Consider the following 15388-nt stretch of genomic DNA (forward strand, 5'->3'; position numbering starts at 1 on the left):
TTTTTTTTTGCTGATGTTAAGAACATTTCAACTTAATTTTCTAGGAGTTTCAGTAGTGACTTCCTCCAAGTGGTAGTAATTGATGCTCAAAGAGGTATCCGTATDTTTTGAAAGGACTTTGTATTTCACAATACAGTTCTACATGGTCTTGACGACTTAAGGTTTGATTCATAAGCCTTACCAAGCTATGTYGAGGTGCAGGAGCCTAGGCACAGTGTCCAGAGAAGTCCTTCCCGATCTGTGCTGTCACAGGAGGCTTCATCATATAATCCCCTTCATAAACTAATAAAGGTGCATTTTTAAAAGTAGTTAGGTCACTTTTCAATGCTACTACTGTAAAGCTATTTCAGAGCTTAATTTTCTTTGGTAATGAGATCCTGTCTTGTTTCCCGCATAGATGTATTCGTGGCTGGTTTATCTCTGTTCGTTCCTTGGCAATGCTGTTCTTAAATCTGAATACATTTCTTCCTGCTTTATCCACCCATCCCCAGAGCAGTCATATTTCTCTACGCCTTCACTTTGCTGGGCTAGGCAAGGCAAGCTTCCTTGGGTCTTCTCTTATATTACGATCTTTTCACTTACGTGATCGTTGCAGGCTTTCCCTGCGGCAGCCTCTGGGTTGAATTTCTTTCCTCAGCGAGGGCACCAGATTTGTACATATATTCTGGATGAAGTCTCCTAAATGTTTGTATAATTGCATGAGTACAACCCTGTCAATTTTCAACTGGTTGATCAGGGAATCATTTTTCTGTGTTTTTTGTTTTGTTTTTTGTTTTTTTAAGTCTGCATTACATTATTTTCTCATAGTCATCCTAGGGCTAATTAGTATCTCCCTATTCCATCCCTGTCTGTTGAAGAATTTCTTTGTATTAGTCTGTAAGTACGTGACATGATTGTGTGTTTCCTTCGCTCTTGCCGTCCTTGGCCATCCAGTTGCTCKTGTATGACATGCCTGTCATCCAGTGTTGCCGATGCCTCCTGGCTTTGGCAACAGCACATTCCTCATTCGCATGCCAAGATTATCAAAAAAGGTATTAAGCAAGATCAGTTCCAAGACCAGGCCCTCATCTCCATCAACATTTTTTCTGTACCTAAAACTTTTCCTGTTAGCCAGTTCCTTATCTTCCCTTATAGCACTCAGTCATCATCTTTCTCCACTTTAATTGATTCATAAGTTGCATGAGATACTCTGATTTTTTTTGGTAATCCAGACTGATACTGTAACTGATTGACTCTTAAATCAGGAAATACAGTAGGCTTAATCTAAGACTGATACGGGGTAATTCAGTCATGATCTAGCTATCCTTTGGTACCCTACATTGCATTTTATTCTTTCCTACCTAAATATGTCTCCTCTTTATTTTACATTGCCTTAACTTCTCTGGTTGCGCTTCTACATTCCTTATGGTCATTTGCATGTCTACCTCCTCACGTCTGTTAACCCCACACCAGCCTTTGCTCTCCTTCCTGTGTGATTTGGGGGTTTTTGTTTTGTTTTGTTCTTTGTTGGAGGTGCTAAGCACGTATCCAGTATTTGTGGGTTGTTGCATGAAATGCATTGAGAAATTCATCTTATGCTGCAACTATGTTGTGAAGGTGAGCTGACTTTAAGGCATGTATTTTCCTAGTGGTGGAAAAATGCTATCCTCTTGTTTCCTGAGAACTGCTGAACCTTTTCTTATTGTACTTATAAATTTAATATCAGGGACAACATTTTCTAATTTGTGTGCCTACGTCTATGCAGTAGACATTATTTTTCTTTTATTTTAAATACAATTTTTACAAAATAGCTGAAATACCTGAAAATATGAGTCTTTTTAAATGGAAAAAGTAAATGCTGTGGTAGAATCTGAAGAAGATGTTTTCATGGTTTCATTCTGAGGCTAAGTGTTTTGGATTTTTACTTCTAGTTCAACTAAAAAATAACCTCAATAAGAAAAAGTATCCATAGGTAAATAAGGTACCTGAAAAGCATAAAAACTTCCTTGCTCAAAATCAAGTGCCTTTTATTGGATTTTTCTACAAGGGAAACTTTCAAATTTCTGCCAGAAAAATGAATATTTTCATTTAGACTCGTCCATTGGGAGATTTGAAGTTCCTCGAGGACCTGCACTGAGGTGGCTGCGGTCATTTCAGCCCATGGAGGCACCCCGYGGGCTGGCTTGAGGGAGGTAGCTGGACATGCGGTGTACGGACAGGGATGTTGTGGAAGGACTTACTTTCCTTGGAAGATATTTGACTTTTATTGACAGTTTCTCTTAGATTTTCCTTGAAGGTATTGCATACTTGAATTCAGTTATTGTCATGATATGTACAACTTTGTTTATACGTGGCTGCATTCGTGGTGCTGTACCTCTATCGTCAGATAAAATAGTCCAGACAAAAACAGTTTTTAACACCAGTCTCTTACATAGTTGACCTTTAATTTCCGGATGCACTTGCCTAGCATAATTTTTTGTTATGGTTTTATAGAACTATAAAATTTTGTGCTCTCACAGTTAAACGTAAGCTTTATCACAAATAATCTTCTGTTCAACTAGAGAGCAATTTCTCCAGCCCTCTGTCTCTCTACCACCTCCGCAATTTAGCTAGTTTTAAGCTCAGTTCTTAACGTTTTTACTTTACTCCTAACATTATTGTTCAGCACTTCACTGTTAAATAATAAAGCAGTTTAGTCCATTTCTTGCATTTTTTTTTCTTCCTATGGTAGTTATAATTACAGGTTTGCTGTAAACAAGTCCTCATCCTCTTTTCAACTCCCTGATTTTTTCCTACCTTTTACAATGAATGACAAACATGACATGCCAGTACATTACTCTGCTTTTTCCATAACAAAATGAATCTACATCCTTTTTTTTAGTACAGTTGTTGTTCACATTTTAATATCCAGGTTACGGTGTTTCTTTCTTAAATGTGTTTGGTTTCCTCATTTTTATTTTTAATGAGGGGAAATTGGCTGTATTTAGCTCAACATAAGTGAAATTGGTTTCACTGTAAGAGGCAACGTAAGAGGTGTATCTTATTTTTGACCTATAAAAGCAGAGGTGYAATGTTGAATTTCGACTTTCTTCTATAAATGAATCTCAGAACTGAAGAACAGAACAAAATTCTGGTACCACTGTAGACGTACTCTTCTGGACTCTAGTGGAGCCAACAATTCATTTCCTCTGCAACAATTAAGCATGAAAATATAGTTGCTGTGCAAAGAGTAAGATGGACTTTTTTGTTTTTGTTTTTTTATACAAGAACATTGGAACTATTTTGGGGCAGATGARAACCTGGGGCCAGTGGCAGTGAGCATAAGAAGAGAAAAACCAGAAGAAATCAAAGAAAACGGACCTCAGTACAACTACCGGATCATATTCAGAACCAGCGAGGTAAGCAGTACAGGAAAGGGAGTAGGGAGCAGGGAAGACCAAGTGCTTTGCGTGGAGCTTGTGGGCTTTTGAATGTCAACAGATTTCCACCTTTTCTATGTAAATACTATCCAGGAATCTCCTGACCAAGAAAGGCAATGTATTTTCATTATACAATACAGGCAAAAGGCAATGTGTTTTCATTATAGGTAATACAGGCAAGTGTATCAGTAAGTGAGTTATTCTGTAACATCYAACACAGATGAAAAGTGTGTGTGGGAATTGTTTTGGTTAAAATTTGAGAAATTTGAGAGCTTTATTAACTAGAGGCAAGCAAAGGAAGTGAAAAATTATTTCACGTAGTTTCATGTGCGGCAGTGGGTAGACTGGAGAGCAGTGGGAGAATTGCAGAAAGTAGAACCTCTAGTCACAGGCAGAGTCGGGGCTTTGTGGTTTCCTCAGTAGCTGTGTGAGAAATTGCAAGTGCAGCCTTTTCATCCAGCTTTTATTTTTGATAGTCTTTTTTTTTTTTTTTTCTTGCTTTTATTTTTGATAGTCTTTTTTTTTTTTTCTCATCTGATACTAGAGGGATCATGTCTTTCTTTGTATACTTTTAAAAGTGAAATAAAATAGAGGTATACTTTCTACCTTCCAGCTTGGAAAATTTCATATCCACTTTCTTTTCTTATCCCAAATTTCAGTGCTGCTTTTAGCAAAGGTACTTCATAAGTTTCTGCTTATTTTCATTTCTGCGGAGAATAACTTTACAGCCACTAYAATGAAAATATTCAGACTCTAGTAAAATTATTAGACTGTTGGTTTGTAAATCTAAGCATCAGAAAGTACTGATATTCAACAGCAGTTAAGAGTATTGTTCGTGCTTGTGTTCATGTGGGTGCTGCTGTCTCCCTGCTGCTCATAAATGTCTCTTACTGGTAAAATTCTGGAGAGGCAAAGATACAACCTGAAACAAGTGTTCGTTGCTTCACATATGTCTGTGAAGCAATACTGGTCTCCACTAAATGCTTCCTTCTCGAATAAATGGCTCTTCAAAGAGTTTCATCAGTTACARAAGAGGGTAGTATTTTTAAAGGGCATTTATCCATCCCTGCAGATAGAGTTTAAACTGTTACTGGTTGAGGTTTAGCCAACAAGTAGTCAGTATAAGTTACTAGGTGAGAGCTGTTCTGTTACCATCCGTGCACGAAGTGGTTTGGTTGACTTCTGTCCAGGTTGTGATGAACATAAGTYTCAGTCACAAAACAAATATCAGAAGGGAAAGGAGAATAAACTCTTCTCGTGTTGCTAGAAAGCATACCTCTAGATTGGAACTAAGATATATGTTTGCTAGAATATATGGCAAGGATTTAACCACAGACTTATTTTGTGAATAAATAAAAATTTTGTTCTCATAAATGGAGATAACGTATTCTGCAGGGGTGGTTTCTAGTGGTGTGGAGGATCATCAAGTTTTATTAGAAACATGGGGAAAAGAAATCATTAGAAGAAGTAAAAACAACAAAAAAAAAATCCAAGAATAAATGCATATTTTTCCAGCTGTCTTTCAGCAACTTGCTTAGTTGATATTTTTACACATAACCTGAAAAGCTATTGAAACTTTTCTTCTCACCATGACCTTATGGTACAATTATGTAAGAGGCTAACAAGTTGTTTTCTTAAGGACATTCAGATGGATACTGAGCTAAATTTGTTATATAAGAATTCATGTTAAATGCAGTTCAGTGGACAGCTGGGCTCTGCTTAAACAAAAAATCTGCTCAACAAAAACTGAAATTAAGTTTACAGACTACCCTGTGCTTTAACAAAATGCAGGCACTTTTTATGTCGAGTAAAGTAGAAGCCTATTTCTGAATTTGGAATTTGGGTTTTTTTTTCATTCTAACATATCTTTTTTTTGTGAGCAAAAATCTCTTGTCATGACTTAGTTTTGATTGCTAGCAAAGAATATAGTGCATAGTTTTGGAAAAATGTCTTTTTGAAGATTTTTTTGCATTGATATGTCAATTGGATAGAGTTCTTGGGGAAAAAATTGGACAGATGAGTTTTCGAACATGATTGCTAATTTAAATCTCACCAGTTACTATTGTAAAAGCTATTCTGTTACCTCCCATATGCAAATTTTTTTTGGCTACTGTCCGGTTTCTAGCAAAGAATGTCCAAATCACCAATCAAACTCAGAAGGAGAAGACAGARTAAATTCTTTCCCTTTTCCTCATTGTGTTATGTCTAGGCTAGAACTGAAGTACGTTAGCTATGAAATGTGAAAAAGTCTGAATTACAAAGCTTTTCTATGAATAGATACAACATTTAGTCTGCATTGCAATAAACTTAGMACTTTCTTGTCATGTTTTTGCTTAGATTCAATTAAAAGTAAAATGCAAGATTTTAGCGAGTCCTAGAGGACATTTCTGGAAGTATATGCTGCTGTACTGACCTAAAGTGAAACACCAGGTGTTTGATATTTGTTGGCCTTAGGGAGTGTCTAGCTTGTTAACCACTGTTAAGTATGCGCAGTATGTTTTGTTCATAGTTCCATCATTAATTCTACTTTGACCTGCTACATCAAATTGTGTAAGATAGTTGAAAACTCCTGTTAATCTTCTTCAAGCATTAATTTCCTATAAAGCCTAAATTTATGAAGTCATCTGAATCTTTTGAAGCGTTCTGACTACTGTTAGCTGTCAGGATGAGGGACATTGTGCATGTCAGTACTTTCACRTGAGTTACTTAATATGCTCAGACTCTATAGAGAATTGGAAAGATGATATATTTTGCTCCACAGCTATTGCTAAAGAACCTTTTCACAGAATAGCTGGGTTTGGGAGAGACCTCTGGAAATGATCCTCACTGTTTCAGCAAGGTCAGCCTTAGCAGATTGCTTAGAACAAGGTCCAGTTTTGARTATCTCTATGGATGGAGACTCCACAAGCTGGGCAACCTGCTGCTCCAGTGTTCAACCACCCTCACAGTAAGGAAGTGTTTTCTGATGTTCAAATGAAATTATCTTGTTTTTCAGTTAGTGCCTGTTGCCTGTCTTCCTGTCACGGGGAAACATTGTGAGGGGTTTGGCTCTCTTCTTTACGTCCTCCCATCAGATATTTATAAACATCGATAAAATCTCCCCGAGTCCTCTCTTTCTCTGTGTATATGTCAATATATAAAGCATTAAAAAAATACTTTTWTTTTTGTTCCTTTAGCTTATGACGTTAAGAGGCTCTGTGCTGGAAGATGCTATCCCTTCAACGGCAAAGCATTGCACAGCCAGAGGACTTCCCCTAAAAGAAGTGCTYGAGTATGTGGTTCCTGAGCTGAACATCCATTGCCTCAGGCTGGCCTTCAACACTCCTAAAGTTACGGAACAGCTTATGAAGTTGGATGAACAGGGGGTAAGTGCAAAGTCATAGAACAAGACRAATCGTCTTAAACTGGCAGATTACTGCCTGTCATACAAAAGTTATCCTTTAATTTTATGTAATTTAAGTCAGTCAAGTAAAATGTCCCATTTAAACCAAAACTTGTCGTTTGTAAGGGTTGCGTGTCTTTCCACCAGATTTTGCAGAATATTTAGTGTATAYATAAGATCAGTCTCACTGCACTGAATAGTCTAAACAGTGATTAAAATAGATCTTGCTTGCAGCTTTCTAAAATCATAGTTATATAAAATCTTAATTCCAACCATCTTATTGCTGATGGGAACGGTTCCCTTCAGCAATATAAACCTTATATAGTTTGATAATAAAGCCATTGTATAACATTAAAAGCATGTATCTGCATTTGTCCATCCATTGAGGAAAATATCGCCAGTTAAAGAAGATTAAGTGCTCGGATTAATGTTATGGCAATTGTCCATTTCATTTTACTTTAAAAGAGATTAGGTGATTGTATTTTAAGGCTGGGGTATTTTTTGGGTTGTTCTGGTTTTCTTATTACACCATTGTAGTATATAAAATATATCTATTATATGTGGAAATATTCCAATTTCCTGTATGTTTTACTGTAATAATTAAGCTACACTGAGTATTTCTATTTGGCACAACAGGTAACTGGAGTGCTGCCTTTCTTGTTTTTTGGTTTTTGKTTTTTTTTCCTTCTCCTCCATCCTCCTACTTTCTCTGAAACAAGACACATTGCAAAATATTCTCAACCTACARGCCTGCCTACAAGTGATTTTCAATTACATGGTAGTTATAAATCTTTTAAAAATGGGACCAAGGTTTRTTAGCAGTATTAAGGAATTGTTGGGAGAAAAAAGAATTCCATAGCTCAGACTTAGCAAAACGAAAGATCATGAGTAAAGTGAATTTTATGATTAACAACTTTTGACAGTGACATTTAACAACTCTGTTTTGAGTGCTGGAATTATCTCTTTCTTCTAGTTTTCTTCTGCTTCTGAGCAGCTTTTCCTGTGCAGAACTAARATCTTTGTTGTTTATTCCAGCTGTCTAACACTGAAATACAGACATCATAAAAATGAAAAAGATCTAATCGTTACCTATCTAAAAAGGGAGAAAGCGTTGTTGTTCTCTCTTCTCTTCTTAATAATTCCTTGTTCCTTGCTACAAAGTTGGGTTCAACTACCATTCTTTTGTCCATTTTTTTGTCCAGTTGTCCAGTTTTGTCCACCTTTCTACTCCTCACCTTTATCAGCTTGCTGAAGTTTGATCTGAATATGATATGTCAGTGCTCAGGTCCCTGCTCACTCATTTTATTCCATTGCATTCTGACTTGCAGGCAGTTAGTTGTCAAAGTGAGAGCCTTTGTGTTTCCATAGCCTAGCTATTTAGGATTTTTAGGACTGCTTGAARAAATGTCTTTTGAAAGAGATTTGTAGACATTTGTGCATTTCAGTATAACTTTTTACTTTCATGCGCTCACCTTATAGGTTGGAGACCTGAATATCATCCTCCTTAGATGATGACAACAGTGTTTGAAAATACATATTTYGTGTTTGTAATCTGTTATCTCAGGCTAAATCTAACTTGCCCTTCATCCAGAACCAAGTTTCTGCCAGGCACTATAGCAGTCAAGGATATCTTGACTTGGCTATCAATCTCTTCACATAGTTCTCTGTTTCAGTAGTGGAGAAAATGGAATTTAATCTAGCATGGCTCCATAAATGAGCCTTCARATTCAGAGGACAGTACATTCTAGACATGCCTGTGAAGAACTGGAGTCTGAATAGTATTGTTTAGGGGAAAAAAAAAGAAATCACAAGGGGAAAAAAAATCTATCTAAAAATTCTATTTAAATGTTTTTTTCTGAAATTATTTGAGTTAAATATGCAGGTATAAAAGTGATTTAGCATGCCTTTCTTAAAATTTGATAATGTCTAAAATAATCTGAAATTATTCTTATTTCCTATCCTGTATGTCCTTAATATCCCACAATATGGTATTGTGTATTTTTTCATTGCTACTTGACATGGTACTTTTGAAAATCATTAAGGACAGTAGATAGTTAAAATGTATTTTCTACATCAAAGTACTTTTCTGTTTTTGTGGTGATGAAACAGTTTGACACTTTAAACAGAAAAAGATAAGCACACTCTGTACTAATTAGAAGCTTCATTCTTTATCAGTTCCAGGCTCWCACAAAATTTTGGATAACAGCTGCTCCTCTAATTAGGTACACAGACTGTTTATCACTTTCTCTTTTTGAGTGTCACACTGTTTCATTACAGCAAGAGCAGGTGCCTGTTTGATATAGCAAATAGGATGCTTTGTAAATTTAAGATTTTATGAATATAGGATGACCTTAGCCTGACTTCTGTCTATCTCAAACTGTTGTATTTCACCCCATAACACCTTCACTGAGCCAAATGTGTATGCTTACTTTCCAGGAAGGCACCAGTTTCAACTAAGGTAGACAGACAAGTTTTAAAGCAATTGATTGTTTTCATGTTTTTTAAAAAAATGCACTTAATTTATCTGTTTACACCTTTCAGACTTTCTTCTATTCTATCTGTGCTGCATCTTTAGTATGCTTTTATGAGCCTCATCTTCTGTAAAGGTTTTTGTRTGCTGTGACTAAATCATCTGTTGATCTTGTTTATGATGAATTAAACAGATTGCACTTTTCAAGTCTCCTACTGCAATGTATTTTCTCTGAATTTTGTATCATTTTATGGCTGAGCTTCATCTATTCTAATATTTTAATACCTCCAGAATGTAGACACCTGAATGGCATGAGATATTCTGATATCAGCAGTGCAGAAGGAGGTGAATGCTACTTGTTAAAGTCATAGTTGCTAGCATCTTTTCTTCTGTGCATATGGTTCGCTTGGCTTGTATTGGCTTTATTAAAATGCCTTCATATGAGTGATCCTGCATTCAGAAAGCAATCCAGCCTTCTGTAAAGCTGCACTAGCAGTGTGGTTAATTACCAGCTACTAGTCTTTGTCTTGAATGTAGAGTTCATTGATAACTTCAGATTTACTTTTGTATGTGATTTTAAATTTGAATAACATAGGGCAATTACTGATCTATCCCAGTAGAAGTTTATCTTTACAGTGATTCCTTATTCACAGAAATACTGTGAAATGTCAGCCAATTTTTAATATAGCTCTGTATTTATGATATAAAATTGCTGACTAGTTAAGTCCAGCATATGCTTTGCATGGTCTTTCTCYGAGCAATAGGCAAATACTTGAAGTGCACTTCTCCCACATCTATAATTATGTAAGGACTTTTTATCGTTAAAATGAGACTACTTTGGTAAGAGTTTTACCTCAGCATARTTCATCCTTCAACCTCTTCTTTCTCTCTTCGTTTGAATTGCACACTTCTAAGGACCTTAGGTTTAGCAGAAGGAAGTGAAGGAACTGCATGCCTTTCTCCCCTTGGATCTGCTTCCTTAATTCAGAAGTAACAGGTCATTGCCCTCAAACTTTTTTCCCTCTGAAGTTCAGCAAAAATAAGAACATAGGTAGGAGACATCATTTCTTTGGATAGCCTTTGCTGATTCCTCAGGCTGACATTTTCATAGGTGTAAGGAACAGTCAGGTGGTTGCTCTTGAAAGTTGCAGTTCATTCCTGCTTATGCCTTGGAAAAATCTTTCCTTCACCTGAAATGGAAGCTTAAATAGTGTGTAGGTGTGCTTGGTGAAAATGATTTMATTTGTCCTCAAATATCTGAGGTAATCCTTAAGTAAAGTTACTAGAAATTCTTGTAATTAGCAGTGCAGTTAAGGCACTGTGGTTCCGCAAGATGCTTTCATCCATCATATTTCCCTTGGAGTAAAGAGCCTATGTGGGCAGTCGGTGTTGCCTGAACAGTCCAAGATGGAACTTGCAACTGATAATATGGAAAGTGATGGTAGCAGGTCTGGAAGAAACAGCAGCAGCAATGCTGCCTCTCACCACCCTTCYTCTCTTCCCTACTCTCTTTTCAACCTTCCTATATACCGGTAGTAGTTGGTCCCAGTTCTCTGCAGGAGCAGGTAGCTGTTGGGGCAGGTGGCCTCTTTGGCTGCTGGGAGGTCACAGCTTGCAGTGAACGGGATCACGTAGTTCAGCGGTTCAGCTGAGATCACAGAAATGTACCCCTAGACCCATATCTGGCTCCTACACTTACTGAGAAAATTGAAATCAAAATTTAAATCAAAATTCCTTATGCAGCAGGTCTTGTTTGGGGGGGGGGGAAGGAGGGAATAACCCCTCCCCCCCCCAAAAAAAAACCCTAAAGCATGCTATTCAAATATAGCTGGACTGTTCTGAGTATTTTGTGTACCGATAACTGTTCTGAAACTTTTTTWAAAAAATGGAGGGTTAAAATAGATTATGATGATGATAATAAATTGTAATGTTAATTTGCACATACTCAACATTTATTTGTCAATTAATGTCTTTGTTTATATCAATCCAACTACTCTGGTGCCCAAAGTATGCCGTAACTGTGCTTGAAGGTGAACATTGTTGGCTGGCTCTCTGATGTTTAAAGAGCATGTTTTCTTTATAGTTAAAAGGGGAAAGCGTTTTAAATAGCTAGTAATGACAAATGAGAGAGAAAAGAAAATAGCGTTACTTCAAGGCCCAAAATAGTTTGTTGTTGTTATTTGGAGGTATGTGTGGTTCTTTTTCTCTGTTCAGTTGCAGTTTTGGAAGTAGGTCTAGATTTTTCATTCATAAGAAGTAGACTTAAACCTGCACTCATCTTTTACATAAGAAACTTGGTCAGATTCACAAGATGCAAGTCAGGTAGTCATTGTGTCAGAGGATAGGAACAAAACATTTTGGGGTGAGGTGGGGGGAAGAAACAACCTAGAATTACAAACCATTACATCTGCTTAACTCTGTGAACAGGAGTAATTAAGCTAGGTGGGTCCTTTCGTTTCCTTTCTCCATCCTTATTTTCTTTATGGCTAGTAACTTATCCSTGTCATCATCCATCTTAACATATGTTAAAAGAAGAATGCAGTAAAACTGCAGTTTCCAAAGTTGTTCTTTAACCTAGGCCCATAATTTCACTGGGTGACAAAGTAGAACCATTTCTAAGACCTTTTAAATAGCCCATTGTAAATATTAATTTTAGCTTATTATAAATTTCATTTTAATTATGTCTGCYGGTATCTTCCCAGCAGATGCTAAAACTTCGCGTATCATGGCTCATGTATGAACTAGTGTCCTTTCAAGACCAGTCACATTGTATTTGGATGGCTTGGCTTTCAGTGCCATTACAAATACCTGTTTTCACTTCATACTAATCTTTAGTCCAAATTTTTAAATCTCAAGCCAGTTTTGATAGACTTTTTCACTATTATCYGCTAGCAAAATGGCATTTGCTTAAAATGGAACTTATGCAGAAAATTATATGGAGGAGGAGAGAGACCCTGCAGTAAGTATGTATTTTTTCTAAATGAGTTACCTGCATAAACCCAGAGACTCCTTTGCACCCTACCAGTCAGAGTTCCTACTTGTGAAACCGTTTTTGGAAACGGTAGTAAATRGCTGTTGAGTGCTGCTTTCCTCCATTTTATGTCTTCAGTTTCTGTAATATGGCATAAAGGGTGCAGATGCAGCCCCTTTTGCAGGTGCATCAATTTGGAATCTGTGGAAACAGTTTGTTTTGAAAAATCATGATTGAGGTCGGATAATTTTCTTTTTTTTTTTTTTTTTTTTTTTTTTTTGCCTTTCACTTCTGCCGTATTAGGAACATAAAAATATGTAGCAAATTATAGCAAAAACAGAAGTAAAACCCACAAGTATATTTTAATTTCTTTGTTAATAATATGTTTAAAACTGTTTGCTGCTGAATTTCTTTAAGTCAAAGAAGGCCAACTAAATGCCATTGTCTCTCTCAACATTGCTAATAGTTGAATGCATTATTAGTAGGTGACTAATTTCTCTCTTTTAAAAATGAGGAAATGTTAATTTTCTGACTAATTATAGAAATGAGTGAATGCTGCACCCTCCCATTCTATGTGGAAGGTTCAGCATGGTATAGTAACCATGGTACCAACCTAAGAGTGAGAGAGTCAAGTTCCTAAATTTTCTCAGCCTACACTTGCAGTGTGATTCACTGCAAGACACTCACCATTTCCATGCTACAGTGTCGTCTTCCAGAAAATAAGGAACATTAATGTTTATTTCACTTTTGAAAACAATTTGACATCTTCAGATGAAATATGCYGTAGCAATTATGGTGGAACACAAAGGGAGTATTTGGAACAGTTAATTACACTAATACTTAGATATTTTTCATTTGTGAATTAAGGGTTTAATAAAAATATGAAGTGAATTCAATGAATAGGTTGCTCTATCACTTGATGTGCATGTAAGATTTTTCTTCTCTTTCCCTTTGCAGTTAAGTTACCAACTTAAGGTGGGTATCATGTATTGCAAAGCTGGGCAAAGCACAGAAGAGGAAATGTATAATAAYGAATCAGCAGGTCCAGCCTTTGAAGAGTTTCTTCAGCTCCTGGGAGAACGAGTTCGACTCAAGGGATTTGAAAAGTATCGTGCTCAGCTGGATACAAAGAGTAAGGCATTTTCATCTTTTTCCCTAAATGAGTGAAATATATCACATAGTTGCTAATTGACTTTTTGCTCAGAGTTCTTAAAAAAAAAAAAAAAAAAAAAAAAAAAAAAAAAAATCTTTGCTTTATAAAGTTGCACAATATTAGAAGTTAAAGGAGACCAAATGTATAATTTGACCCATGCCGTATGGTCTTTCCTAATTTTTGATGATTATTGGATTTTAATGCTAATTTGGTGTGAAATTTTCACCAAAGTTCCAACAAGAAACTAGTAGATTATGCAGTCRTTATCTGCATTGCAAAATGGTCATCAGTATATTGTAATATACTTGTAATAAGTAATCCGTAGAGTTGATATATTAATAGACTGTCGCAAAAACAAAAATAATCTGAGAACCCATCTTTATAAGTCCGTTTTGGCTAGTTGTCTGTTGCTTTTATGCTGTGGCTGATGCATGTAGTTTTYTCTTCTAGACGGTTTTGTTTTACTATCAAATGTGTTCCCCCCCCTTGTTTGATTTTTCTTTAGAGTTATGGAAAGTACACTGTTTCTAACAGTTGTCATATCAGTTTCGACCATAACATATGCAAAAAAAAAAAAAAAAAAAATGCAGTGAAAAGATGATCTTAGGTACCTATAAAAGAAATAAAGAAATATTCTGTTTTGCTGTTTTGGGAGTCAAGCTTATGAAATACTGATTTATCAGCCTTTGCATACTTTATGTATATTCAATTTGTAGACATATTTAAAAATTCTCAAGAGAGAATTTTTCTTTGAGTATTAGAACTAACCTATTTCTATGGAAATTTTGCAGCAAAAGAAATTAAAGAGTTGAGTCATGAAAGTGGAAAAGCATTCATCAACTTCAGTGCAGCAAAGACTGTCCTCTTGTGATTGTTCTCCCATCACAAATGTAGTAACATGCTTAGCTTTATTACCTCAATAGTCCATCCTGTGTCCTTGATCCTTGCAGGAATCAAACTGCAGCCCCCTCAAGCTGTTCTTGATCAGCCTGGTCATCATTCCTATCATCACACTTCCAATCATCACTCTTCTGAGGCATAAAAGAAAAAAGAAAAAAAAACTTGCTTCAGTTAGAAATCTAAATATATAGCTGACTATATTACACGTATTTACTGTTGAGCCAACTTTATCTTTTGGTTTCAGTAATTATATTCCCTCCGTTGTRTTTACTTGCTTGAGTGCATCTACACATTGTAGTCATGCCCCCTCTATRCTTTTGTGATGCTAACCTTAAGCCCATTCTCTTTGTTTTATGAGAAATGCGGAATTCCCTATTTCTCCCCAAAATGTGCAGTGTTACCTGGTAGCTGTCCTCTGCACCAGTCCCAGTTTGAGTTTGGTCTCTCTAATACTCGTGGCTGGGATTGCAGTGTTCCAGGTGGGATCCAGACAGTGCCTTTCTGTGACACAGTCCTGTCTTTACTGCAGATACATTATGCAATACATTCCAGGGTTAGAGTTTCCTTTTTTGCAACTTCAGTGCTGTGTTTTACCAGTTACAAAAACTATGTCAAAAATCAAAGGATGTGAAAAACAGAAAATACTACTACTTCTTTTCATGGTTTGTGGTTTGATACTTAGGGCCTCCCTGTTGCCTTCAGTAGTTAAGGCAAAATACTGTGTTCTCTTTCTTTTGGTTTAGTTTTATAAAATATCTGAAAAAAACCTTTTCCTTGTGACAGTCCATGCACGCTTGATTTCTAGCACGTGATGCTTTGTGCTTGAGATTTGATACATCTGATCAGATAAACCTGTGAAAACTGTAACCGTGTCATACGTACTTGTTTGAGATTTTCTCCTTAACAATAGAATTGGCTTCTGATTTTTATTTATTTTTTTTTGATTCCTTCATGTTGCTTCTGAGTTTAGGAAAGAATTTTTTCAGGTTTTGGTGTTCTCTTGTACTAAAATGTAACACCAGTTGAATGGACATGTATGTAAACTTTTATCTGAACCGATCTGTCCTGATTCCAAGGTTTGTCCTCTTGTGATGAAGCTGTGTTGAGAACTGGC

At 36.3% G+C, this 15388-nt stretch overlaps 1 protein-coding gene across 6 annotated transcripts in view; it reads left to right on the forward strand.

Moving 5' to 3' along the window:
- The window catches only part of SIPA1L1 (signal induced proliferation associated 1 like 1), a 198703-nt gene that overhangs the window by 120932 nt on the left and 62383 nt on the right, over positions 1–15388 (forward strand). For all 6 annotated transcript variants that reach the window (XM_085299806.1, XM_085299810.1, XM_085299809.1 and 3 more), the window contains 3 exons: positions 3247–3377; positions 6575–6763; positions 13179–13353. In XM_085299806.1, the coding sequence (XP_085155932.1) occupies positions 3247–3377; positions 6575–6763; positions 13179–13353 (495 nt within the window). The remainder of the gene's footprint in view (positions 1–3246; positions 3378–6574; positions 6764–13178; positions 13354–15388) is intronic.

This window comes from Rhea americana, unplaced genomic scaffold, assembly GCF_003343005.1.
Source record: "Rhea americana isolate MKP2758 unplaced genomic scaffold, rheAme1 scaffold_155, whole genome shotgun sequence".
Taxonomy (NCBI): Eukaryota; Metazoa; Chordata; class Aves; order Rheiformes; family Rheidae; genus Rhea; species Rhea americana.